The 12,810-nt window shown below is 45.3% G+C and overlaps 1 protein-coding gene across 4 annotated transcripts in view; it reads left to right on the forward strand.

The window, feature by feature from the left end:
• The window catches only part of arhgap21a (Rho GTPase activating protein 21a), a 101,779-nt gene that overhangs the window by 34,855 nt on the left and 54,114 nt on the right, over positions 1-12,810 (forward strand). For 2 of the 4 annotated variants that reach the window (XM_029755833.1, XM_029755834.1), the window contains exons 1-2: positions 4,856-5,446; positions 11,106-11,297. In XM_029755833.1, the coding sequence (XP_029611693.1) occupies positions 5,138-5,446; positions 11,106-11,297 (501 nt within the window). In that variant the 5' untranslated portion in view covers positions 4,856-5,137. Of the gene's footprint in view, positions 1-4,855; positions 5,447-11,105; positions 11,298-12,810 lie in introns of those variants that run through there. The other 2 variants (XM_029755837.1, XM_029755836.1) reach the window with 1 other exon arrangement.

Raw genomic sequence — 12,810 nt, forward strand, 5'->3', positions numbered from 1 at the left:
AGACACAGCGGGTAACATGGATGGCATTTCTCTTATGTGTGAGCAAGTCCGTGTCGGAAAAGTATAAGGGAGGCTGACTGTCCTGCTTGTATATATATATCAGGGAACTTTTATATTTGGCTGCTAAATAAGTTTCTATTTTTCCAATTGCTTTGCTTCCATGTAGATTAATCAGTTAGACTAGATGAACCTTTATATAGAGAGATGGGCACTTTGTGACATCTGCTGATGTAAAAAGGGCTTTATATAAATATGATTGAATTCGATGAGGGTCAAAGGCCTGTCTGTAATACCTTGCTCCCAAATAAGGACTAATTTGGAACTGATCAGACTAATGGAGATGGCTGCATGATTTTCCTCTCTGAATGTGTCACCGTTCCTCTATAATTACACATCCATCAAGCATGCGTCTAGAATGGGTGGACCCCTGTCTCTCTTCCTCCCCGAGCGACGCAAAAAATGCATCATGGATTCCAGGTCATCTTACACGGCTCCTATATAGGCCCTTTATGAAGCACACGTTAGCTAATGGTAACATGGCGGAAACCTTCATAGACAGGTCTTTCAGGCTCCTGGAAAACCTGAGCCAGTCAGTCTATACACAGGAAAGCCACATCCCATACATTTGCTCTTTTGGGTCTGTCGGAGTGCCCTAGCTGCTTGAAACAGACGTTTGTGTATGCGTCAGTCTCTTGATTGACGATAATTGCAGAGCCTCTCCACTGGGGAATATTGATACTTACGCACCATGATGTATTTCTATCTAGACGTATTGTTATTCGAAAGGGTCTGTTTTTCTTTGGAGTTCCCCTACCGTAAGTGCTGAATACATGTTACTTTCACTTCATAAGCAGTAGACTCCATTCCAGGCCCTTCTCATCATTCTTTCATTTTTCACCTCTCTCCCTCATTGTGTGGCATATCCCTCGGGTGCAACTGTCTGAATGAGAATGTAATAATTAAACCTCATCTGCCAGTGCTTTTTTTTTTTGACGGGGGGGGTGTCATCAGAAACATATTTGCCTCTTTTCTGGACGAGAGCAGCTGCTGCCGTGGAGTGAATGAGCGGCCAACTGAATGCATGATTGGCAGAGGCATTTGTCAGGAGGTGTCTGGGGAGCCCGAGAGACAATCAGCCAGATCAAGCAGGGGGTTCTATGGAACCAAGCTCGCTAATACAGCTTCCTCACGTGAGCCTCCCCTGGCTGGAGGTCTTTGTTCCTCCCTCTTTCAGGGCTAATGTCCGACCGATACAGCCTCTCTCCAGCCTACCCTACCGCCGTCTTTAAGGAAATCCCAATTCAGTTTCTTCTTCTACATGCCTAGACTGGAAGTTTGCCACTGTGTTGACATGTGGACAACCCAGATCGTATTCCAAGGCTGGGAGTTGTGTATGTTGTTGCAAGTGGAAAAGATATGATGCTCAAGTGCATAACTGTGTCATAACTGTGTCATACAGATGAGTCATGCCAAGGGGAAATGTCAGGGTTTTTTTTTCTAGAGTTGCTACATTATTACTTATTTTGATTTGAGTTTCTCTTCAAAATAAAGTTGTGTCATTGCCAGCTATCTCTTCCTCTTTCCTACCAAGGCAAATGCTGTCTTTTTTTTAAAATATACATTTTTCAAAACATTTTGTGGACTTTTCAGCAGTATCACTTGCCACCAAATTGTTTTGTCTCGTAAACACCAGCAGAATGAGAACCTGGATTGCCGAAGTGCCATTTGCGAGTTTTTATAGACGTGCCTAGCACTACTGTTTCCCCTTACATAAGCAGATAATTAGCAGCATTCTTATTTACAAACAGGTCTCTCTCTGACTAGTCCCAGCTAGAACCCTCTCCCTGCTCCCCTTGAGGAAAGTAGTCTTTCCAAGTAGCCCGTAATGCACACTCCCAGCCCTGGCACATGACTGATAAATTATATCCCCATATAAAGTACCTTACTCCGCCAATACCCCCTAAGATCAAGCAGACTTGGACGCTTATCTTGGCCTTACAACAAAACAAAATCTGGCAACAATATCAGCAGATCGTTCTCCTGGGATGCCAGGTTGGACATTTTATTGTGGGGCCGATGCCCCCTGGTGCCCCCCTAGGGCTGTATGAAGGCTTTTAGGGCTGTGGGTGTGTTTTGAGGGGTAGGCTGTTCCTTGGCCCTCATTAGCTCCTCCTTTGTTACAGTAAGCCATACCTCATGGAGCCCAGATGCAGCATGTCTAGATTAAATCTCCCTTCCCACAAGGCGTCTTGAAAAGCTCTGTTGAATAGACCCTAATCCTCTTGCAGATTTTTCTTTTCTTCTCTCCACCCCCCCGACCCCTTCTCAAATTAATAGTTTTTGTTCTTGAGCCCCGATTTAGCTTTATTGTTCCCTATGTTTTTGAACACTGACCTCGTTCCGTTTGTTGCACATCAAACCTCCAGATAATCAGCTAATAAATATTTGTTTTCCAGCTAGATGGTTTGAGAGGATGTTTACATTTCAGCATCTGAAAGAAGTTGCAACCACTCAACACCTAAGATGGTTATTTGGTTATTCTCTGCACTTGCTACAGCCGGTGGTAATAGGCTGCACAGACAAATCAATTGTTAAAGCTTTAACAAGAGCAGCAAGGTATTGGGTTTCATTTGAAAACAGCGTAACATTTTGTAAAAGCAGAATATTTCAGTCATCAGAAATGGAACTCATTTGAGCAACTTTCTTTTGGCCCTCTTATTTTGACCGCCTGCAACCAATCCAAATCCACAAATTGGCCGGGCTTCTCTTGATTTTTATCACACCACTGATTTGGTTTCAGTTTACAAACCCATAATGGGGGGAGAACTCATAACAACATTTAAACCCCCTTTTTTTTTACATCCTTGTCTTTTCCCCTCCAACACTAGTCTGGTATTTCCCTTGGCCCCTGGTGCGATGTTGCGTGAACCCACAAGGCCATTGGCAGAGCTGTTGGCAGGGGGACTCACACTTCACTCACAGCTGTAGTATGAAGGGTCCGGAGCGAGAGAGTGGGGTAGGACGGGACAGGGAAATGACAGCAGCCCTATGTGTAAAGACCTGTTATAAAACAAACAAGCCTGAGCCCTGCTTCTCTGGTCTGTGAGTGAGAGGAGAACCTTTCGTACCAGTTGTTAGAATTTCATGGGAGACTGTGGCTACACTTGGAGTTAATTTTGTGGGCTGGTCCAAAAGGAAGCAGACTTTATGTTTTTTGTGGAAATTGACAGCACTACTATTTTTCTCTTTTCCCATGGTCCCATAAATACTGTAAAAAGCTCCTATGAGATGGTGTTAATAGCCATGTCAGTTTGATAGTTCTAGTGTGGACACATACAGGCAGCCACCTGTTTGTATGCCCAACTACTATGACCCTGGTACTTCAGTCACTAGTCTTTTTCATTGTGTGTTGTTTGCAATAAATAAAGCCTAATTTTGAAGATTGTTGGTTTGAAAGTGGAAATGAAGTACTGCACGATGTAGAGCCCTTTTCTGAGGCACCTAACTTGGCATTCCAATTGTCCGCACCTTTTAGATTTGTATTACCCCTTTCATATACAGACAAAAATCCAACTTTTTTTTTACCATACCATCTTCCTTATACCGTCTTCTGTTTATATCAGAAAAGGGTACTGTGTAAAATGTCCAGTTGCAAATTGATATGTATAAAAGGAGGTAGACCTGCAAGAAAGTGGTAAATAAAGGGCTGTTTGAAAGCGGGTCATATAAACCTAACGTTATATCATGTCTTCTGTCTGAAATGAGTAGGACTAGATGTTATGGGAGGATTCTAAAGCATTAGGCTCGTACAGGTAAATACCTGAGGGAGTGGATCTGTTTTGTGGAAGGCAGCACCTGCGTTGCCCCAGGCCATGTTCACTCTTCTGTGTCTTAGGGTCTGTTTGGTGTCATAGCTTTGAAGGGTATTGTTTGGATGTGTGCGTTATTGACCTATGAAAGCAAGTCTGAGAATCAGTGAAAGGCACGTCTACACATCACTCTCGTTGCTCTACAGCTTCCCGAGAGGATGACCTGAATAGTATCAATACTACTGCACTCAACTAGCCTGGTCCCAGATCGGTTTGCGCTGTCTAGCCAACTCCTTTGGTATCCAGGCTAGCGCTCAACGAGCCCAGGCATTAAAACACAACCTAACCTAAAATGCAGGCAGAGTCCGTCCTATCCGGCACACTGCACTTAAGATAAAGCCCTTGCCAAGCCCTCCTGTGGGTTTGTTTACCATAACCCATTAAAAAAAGTGTCCGCATGGCACCCGGCTCTCCTCTTATGTAATCCCACTGGGGAAAGATAAAGGGAAAACGGGTTTGGATGGGGTGTGAAAATAGCTTGTAAAGACGATGGAATAAGCACACAGCCTTTGGAGTAAGGTGCTGACTTAAGAGATGATATAAATAGATTGAAAGTGTCTCTGTACTGTCATGTGAGCACTATGTCTGTGTGGAAAGGGCATGCTTTTAAACATTGTGTCCAAATGGCCTTTACATTCACAGAGAATATGTGGTGGCTGCCTTATGTGTGGTCCAACTTAACCATATCCACCCATGGACCTAGAAAACAATGCCAGTTATTTCTGTCCCTCAGATAGTAGGCATGGTTGCCTTTGTCCCCCCTACGCTAGAATGTGTCGTTTGTGGAATTTCTCTAGCGCTTAACCTGTGTGTGTGTGTGTGTGTGTGTGTGTGTGTGTGTGTGTGTGTGTTTGTTTATTCAGAATCAGGTGAAAAAGAGTGCGAGTGGAGAAGGGAGGGTTAAAAGAACTCATCTGGCCGCCCAGACAGATGTGTGTGTGTGTGTGTGTGTGTGTGTGTGTGTGTGTGTGTGTGTGCTTATGAGAGAGTGTGTGGTGGGTGGATGTGCTGGTGCGTCAGTCTGCCCCAGCTCTGCAACACTCTCCGCTGAGTGGAAACATCATGTGGCTGTGGGAAGCACAGAGGAACAGCCCAGCTTCCCAACACTGAGAACAGACCGAGCGGGAACAGGGGGAAGTAAAAAGGAAACTCAGAGTAACAAAGACTGAGACGCTAGTGAGACCATCTCAGAGCAGAAGAGGAGAGCTCCACTGCCTGGCTTCCTTCTTTTTCTTTGACGGATATAAAGCCGTATTGCTGGCTATGCCATGCTGGCCCAGAGGAACGGGGGCGTCTCCGCTGGGAGCTGTGTGACTACGGTGCCCCTGAAGGATTGCCCTGACCTGGTGGATCTACTGGATGTAGAGGTGGACTGCTCTCCCTCGACAGGGGACTGTCCCTGGGCTCGTCTGGCCGGTTTTGAAGGCTGCCTGTCGGAGCCCTACTGCCTGTGGTTCCAGCTGCTAGCCCAGGCTTACTGGGAGGACGTGGAGCTAGGCCTCAGGGGGGAAACAGACAGGAGAGTGTCCTGGGGCAGACTCCAAGAAGCATCCAGGAGGAACTGTGTTCGTTCCAGGGTAAGGCGCCAAGCTTTCGGAGGACTTTTCGAGTTCACCCTAATGCCTTTCTGATTGCATAAAGAGCTTGATTACAAATCCTGTGTTAAAAGCAAGTAGTGGGCTCTTTTAGTAGAGAACCGTTGGCAGTGCGTTATTGAGTTGTAATACGTTGACCTGTGCTGAAATATGTGCCCAGGCAGTATCAGTGGCTTGCAGCTAAGCGTATTGTGTAACATAGTAAGGATTTGTGAGGGGTGGGGGGGCAACATCGTGTGTTGTCTCAGGAATGTCGCGTGCCTCATCCCTTGCTCCAGTGGCAGGGTAGTACTGTTTTACTGACCGGTCTGTTGTAATGCTTCGGATGGTCAATTCTGAAAGACTGAAAGGACAGCGATATATTTAGGGCATAATAGCTGTATTTCCACCAGTTGTTATCAATGCGGCATGGATTTATTTTTGGATCTGTACTCTAAGCATATCAGTACAGTACTTATTTCTTTTAGATTTATATTATTATTATTATTATTGTCGTTTGTTGGAATAGTTCAGTTATTGTTTTGGGCAAGGGGAGCGCAACGCTATATTTTCCTATGTGAATAATGTCATGTGTAGTTGCAATGGCCTGTGGTCAGAGGGGAAGCCATTAAGCTAACCGCACCAGTGTGACTCACTATGGCCTAGGAGGACTGTGAGGAGAGACTGAGTCGACAGGTATTGGACACACAACTACACAGCTGACATACAAATGCACAGCACCCACATGGTGTAGCTATAGGCTATTTTCCGACATCACATTCAAATCTATATTTAATGGCTGTTGCTGATTGGTGCAGCAGAGAGGGATTCCAAAGCGGAGGTGTTGACAGTTTTGAACCTGTGCTGATGGGGAATGCCTGTGTAGATGCCTCACATGACTGTGTCGGATATGGAGGGGAGTTCTTAGCCAACTAGTCCCAAGTGACACTTTTTCAGGGTGTGGTGGGATGCTATAATACCTCATGAATGTGATCCCCATTCCTACCCTCTTCACTCAAAATGGCAGTCAGCAAGGTGTGTAAAGCTATGTGCAAAGAACTTTGGAATTAGTCCGATTTAGTTGTTTGAGGGTTAGCTAATCCACATTGCTTTGGTTTCTTTCACTATGACTGCAGTGCCAGCCACAGTCCTGGACGCCCTGCTCCCTGTTCTGCATTGCTGCCTTTCCTCTCCTTTTCTATAATTCAACATGTTAAATATAGAGATGGAAAAGTGTGTGTGGGAATGGTCTTGTTCTTCTATTGTAATGGGGAGGTTTAAGGTTAGAATTAGGGTTAAGCATTAAGGTTACATTTAGGGATTAAGGTTAGGGTTGGGGTTTAGGGAAAATAGTATTTTGAATGGAAATAAATGTTAGGTCCCCATGAGGATAGAAAAACAAGTGTGTGTTGGTGTGTCCGCAAGTGTTTCTATGCAGAGCTGCGGGGTCGCAGTGATCTCACCAGGCCCACAGTTATACAGGCCCAGCCCATTCTCTTGAGGCTCCTACATCTGCTGTAGACACACACACACACACACACACACACACACACACACACACACACACAGAGGTGTGGTGGGGAGAGCGTAAGGGAGGACAGAGAGAGAGAGGGGAAAGCTTAAAGAAAGAGGAGGGGAGGCAGTGTTTTCGCACTGGAGAAGAAGGAAAAAACAACCTCTGCTCATAACCTGTGGAGAAAGCTGGGCTGAGGTTGCAGCGAGGACTGTTTGGCAGGCCCATGGTTGGCCCGTAGTCACTGCGGTGCTGTCAATGGCGACCACAAACGCACACCCTGTGGCGGTGTGGGCTGAGCGAACCATCAGTTTGATAATGAATCTGACATAAGTCTTACGGCGCAGACAGTATACGAGGCAGGCAGGAGGACATCGTGTGGCTTTCTCGTTGACTTTGGGTTGTGAAATACTGTAGCGCTTTTTGGAATTTATGTGATAAGAAGGTCAGGGGATTCTTTATGTGGTGTTGTACATGCCTGTGATCCATACCAGACAGGATAGATTACAGTGTAGGTTATTGTGTGTGTGTCTGTGTGACGTCATGTTCAGGAAAAGAGTGTCTCTTATAAGTAGGCTGGGGTGAATCACTGTTTTCTCTGTGGTTACCGTTGCCATGATATATGTTTGAGACTGGTGGAAATCCCTGTTTCGTGTGCACAGCTTAGTTCCATCTACGACAGTGTACGAATGATTTGTTGCGGACGGAGCTGTGGCACGTAGCCTTAATGGATCTGACAACCGGCTCTGTTATGAGAAAATAAACTAAAGTGTGTTGAGCAGGATGTGAGCCTTTTCAGTGTTCCTGGATGTTGGAGCTCTGTCTTGCACTCAACAGCATCCAAACGTTTGTCATTATACAAAATGGCATTCCACTGCTATTCAACCCAGCCAGCGCCAATCTCTTGTTGCGTCAAGGTGTGATGTATTCGCCTACCATGAATTCAATTGGAATAGGCTTAGCCGCTCTCTGATGACAGCACTGAACACAAAGTATACAAGTAATTCCTCACGAAACCTAGGCCAAAAAAAACTTGATTTTGGGGGATTTACACAAAATATAATCCATAGAATAGCCCTTTGGAGGAACGATTGACATACTGTATATTTGACATTTTGTGTGTATAATTGATCAAAGTTGGAATATTTATTACATTTTGGCTTTACCCAGGCCTCCTTTAAAACTCCTGAGCCATGCCCTGCCCCTGAATGAACTCTTGTTTACTTTCTTACCTTCCTGAGCGCTCGGTAGAACCGTAGCCATGTCAACAAACTGAATATTATTCTATTTCACGTAACTCCGCTTGATTTAGCCAAATGAACTCTCACTCTGTCAGATAAACAAGGTGAGAGAACAAGATAAATGTGTAGCCATTGGCTGCTGTTTTATCCCCGAAAACAGAGCACTCTTTGTTTGAAATAAAGCTTCTTTACTGTCTTCAGTGACAAGGAGCACATTGAGAGTAGCCTGGTACAATATGTAATGGGGATTTGATGCCATGTGCTCATCACTTGTAAATTGTGGCCTTGTGAATCTGATGACTGTACTGTTAAGATTGATTATGTCATCACTACTGAAGGTCTCCTATTGGGAGACCGGAATGACACTGGACTTGTTCATGTTCTCCTATCTGACCAGGCCCTAAAGTCTAAATATTATAGGTGTACATCTGAGGTCATGTCTGACAGTGTTGCCATTTCTCCCTCTTTTTATTTTATTTATTTCACCTTTATTTAACCAGGTAGGCCAGTTGAGAACAAGTTCTCATTTACAACTGCAACCTGGCCAAGATAAAGCAAAGTTGTGCAATTTAAAAACAGCACAGAGTTACACATAAACAAACGTACAGTCAGTAACACAATAGAAAAATCTATGCACGTTGTGTGCAAATGTAGGGAGGTAAGGCAATAAATAGGCCATAGAGGCGAAATAATTACTATTTAGCATTAACACTGGAGTGATAGATGTGCAGATGATGATGTGCAAGCAGAGAACTGGAAGGAAAGGCGGCCAAAAGAAGTGTTGGCTTTGGGGATGACAAGTGAAATATACCTGCTGGAGCGTGTGCTACGGGTGGCTGTTGCTATGGTGACCAGTGAGCTGAGATAAGGCTGGGCTTTACCTAGCAAAGACTTATAGATGACCTGGAGCCAGTGGGTTTGGCGACGAATATGGACTGTAGCGAGGGCCAGCCAACGAGAGCATACAGGTCGCAGTGGTGGGTAGTATATGGGGCTTTGATGACAAAACGGATGGCACTATGATAGACTACATCCAGTTTGCTGAGTAGAGTGTTGGAAGCTATTTTGTAAATGACATCGAAGTCAAGGATCGGTAGGATAGTCAGTTTTACGAGGGTATGTTTTGCAGCATGAGTGAAGGAGGCTTTGTCTTTCTGCTGCATCCTTCACGGTTTCAATCCATTCAAAACCCCTTCTCCCTCTAGGATGATAATAGAGGAAAAGGGTAGTCTAAGGCCACTTCCAGATAATGTTTTCTTCTGTAACTGAATTGGTAATGAGCTTACTTTACATTAACAGAAGTATGTAAGTGGAAAACGTGTGAATCTACCTGTCCTACATTGAGTGGATTATCTCAAAGGTACAGTGAGGGGGGAAAAAGTATTTGATCCCCTGCCGATTTTGTACGTTTGCCCACTGACAATGTTATAAAATGATTTGCATTTTAATGAGGGAAATAAGTATTTGACCCCTCTTCAAAACATGACTTAGTACTTGGTGGCAAAACCCTTGTTGGCAATCACAGAGGTTAGATGTTTCTTGTAGTTGGCCACCAGGTTTGCACACATCTCAGGAGGGATTTTGTCCCACTCCTCTTTGCAGGTCTTCTCCAAGTCATTAAAGCTTCGAGGCTGACGTTTGGCAACTCGAACCTTCAGCTCCCTCCACAGATTTTCAATGGGATTAAGGTCTGGAGACTGGCTAGGCCACTCCAGGACCTTAATGTGCTTCTTCTTGAGCCACTCCTTTGTTGCCTTGGCCGTGTGTTTTGGGTCATTGTCATGCTGGAATACCCATCCACGACCCATTTTCAATGCCCTGGCTGAGGGAAGGAGGTTCTCACCCAAGATTTGATGGTACATGGCCCCGTCCATCGTCCCTTTGATGCGGTGAAGTTGTCCTGTCCCCTTAGCAGAAAAACACCCCCAAAGCATAATGTTTCCACCTCCATATTTGACGGTGGGGATGGTATTCTTGGGGTCATAGGCAGCATTCCTCCTCCTCCAAACACGGTGAGTTGAGTTGATGCCAAAGAGCTCCATTTTGGTCTCATCTGACCACAACACTTGTCCTCTGAATCATTCAGATGTTCATTGGCAAACTTCAGACGGGCATGTGTATGTGCTTTCTTGAGCAGGGGGACCTTGCGGGCGCTGCAGGATTTCAGTCCTTCACGGCGTAGAGTGTTACCAATTGTTTTCTTGGTGACTATGGTCCCAGCTGCCTTGAGATCATTGACAAGATCCTCCCGTGTAGTTCTGGGCTGATTCCTCACCATTCTCATGATCATTGCAACTCCACGAGGTGAGATCTTGCATGGAGCCCCAGGCCGAGAGAGATTGACAGTTCTTTTGTGTTTCTTCCATTTGGCGAATAATCGCACCAACTGTTGTCACCTTCTCACCAATCTGCTTAGCGATGGTCTTGTAGCCCATTCCAGCCTTGTGTAGGTCTACAATCTTGTCCCTGACGTCCTTGGAGAGGTCTTTGGTCTTGGCCATGGTGGAGAGTTTGGAATCTGATTGATTGCGTCTGTAGACGGGTGTCTTTTATACAGGTAACAAGCTGCGATTAGGAGCACTCCCTTTGAGTGTGCTCCTAATCTCAGCTCGTTACCTGTATAAAAGACACCTGGGAGCCAGAAATCTTTCTGATTGAGAGGGGGTCAAATACTTATTTCCCTCATTAAAATGCAAATCAATGTATAACATTTTTGACATGCGTTTTTCTGGATTTTTTTGTTGTTATTCTGTCTCTCACTGTTCAAATAAACCTACCATTAAATTGATAGACTGATCCTTTTGTCAGTGGGCAAACGTACAAAATCAGCAGGGGATCAAATACTTTTTTCCCTCACTGTAACAATAACCACATTAAAAGTTTATCTCTCCCTCTCTGTTTCTCTCAGGCTAAACAGAAGGATGGGCGTGACCAGAGCGAGGCATCTGCGACGGGGTCCCCGGTTGGGGTGGAAGAGGAGCCCTTCTCCTGGCCGGGCCCCAAGACACTCCGGCTGCAGCGCACTTTGCAGGGCTTCGGCTTCACGCTGCGCCACTTCATCGTCTACCCGCCAGAGTCAGCCGTCCACTCTTCCCTCAAGGTGAGAACATCATGACCGCACTCAGGCAACCTTAGTGAACATACAGTGCATTTGGAAAGTATTCAGACCCATGACTTTTTCCACATTTTATGTTACAGCCTTATTCTAAAATGGATAAAAAATAAATATAAAATCCTCACCAATCTACACACAATACCCAATAATGACAAAGCGAAAATGGGTTTTCAGACATTTTTTTCAAATATATAAAAAATGAAAAACAGATACCTTATTTAAATAAGTATTCCGACCATTTGCTATGAGACTTGAACTTTAGCTCAGGTGCATCCTGTTTCCATTGATCATCCTTGAGAAGTTTCTACATCTTGATTGGAGTCCACTTGATTTGGACATGATTTGAAAAGGCGCACACCTGTCTATATAAGGTCCCACACTTGTCAGAGCAAAACCCAAGCCATGAGGTCGAAGGAATTGTCCGTAGCTTATAGACAGGATTGTGTTGCGGCACAGATCTGGGGAATGGAACCAACAAATGTCTGCAGCATTGAAGGTCCCCAAGAACACAGTGGCCTCCATCATTCTTAAATGGAAGAAGTTTGGAATGACCAAGAGTCTTCCTAGAGCCACCCTGAGGAATCGGGGGAGAAGGGCCTCGGTTAGGGAGGTGACCAAGAACCCGATGGTCACTCTGACAGAGCTCCAGACTTCCTCTGTGGAGATGGGAGAACCTTCCAGAAGGACAACCATCTCTGCAGCACTCTACCAATCAGGCCTTTATGGTAGAGTGGCCAGACAAAAGCCACATAATACCCCGCTTGGAGTTAGCCAAAAACTAAAGGATTCTCTGGTCTGATGAAACCAAGATTGAACTCTGGCCTGAATGCCAAGTGTCACGTCTGGAGGAAACCTGGCACCGTCCCTACGGTGAAGCATGGTGGTGGAAGCATCATGCTGTGGGGATTTTTTTCAGTGGCAGGGACTGGAAGACTAGTCAGGATCGAAGGAAAGATGAACAGAATAAAGTACAGAGATTCTTATTGAAAACCTGCTCCAGAGAACTCAGGACCTCAGACTGGGGCAAAGGTTCACCTTCCAACAGGACGACACTAAGCACACAGCTGAGACAATGCAGGAGTGGCTTCAGGACACTTCTCTGAATGTCCTTGAGTGGCCCAGCCCAGAGTGATGAAGGCGAGTGATGAAGCACGTAAAAAATTATCTGTTCTCAGTTGCAACACTCACTACTGAGTTCCCAACTGGGAAAGGGGGATACCTAGTCAGTTGTACAACTGAATGCATTCAACTGAAATGTCTTCCTCATTTAACCCAACCCCTCTGAATCTGAGAGGTGCGGAGGGCTGCCTTAATTGACATCCACGTCTTCGGCACCGGGGAACAGTGGGTTAACTGCCTTGCTCATGGGGCAGAACAACATAGTTTTACCTTGTCAGCTTGGGGATTTGATCCAGCAACCTTTAAGTTACTGACCCAACGCTCCTACCCGCCAGGCTACCTGCCTCTGGAAGCAAAGTCAGCCACTATAACTTGTCTT

The sequence above is a fragment of the Salmo trutta genome, chromosome 6 (genome assembly GCF_901001165.1).
Source record: "Salmo trutta chromosome 6, fSalTru1.1, whole genome shotgun sequence".
In the NCBI taxonomy this organism is placed as follows: domain Eukaryota; kingdom Metazoa; phylum Chordata; class Actinopteri; order Salmoniformes; family Salmonidae; genus Salmo; species Salmo trutta.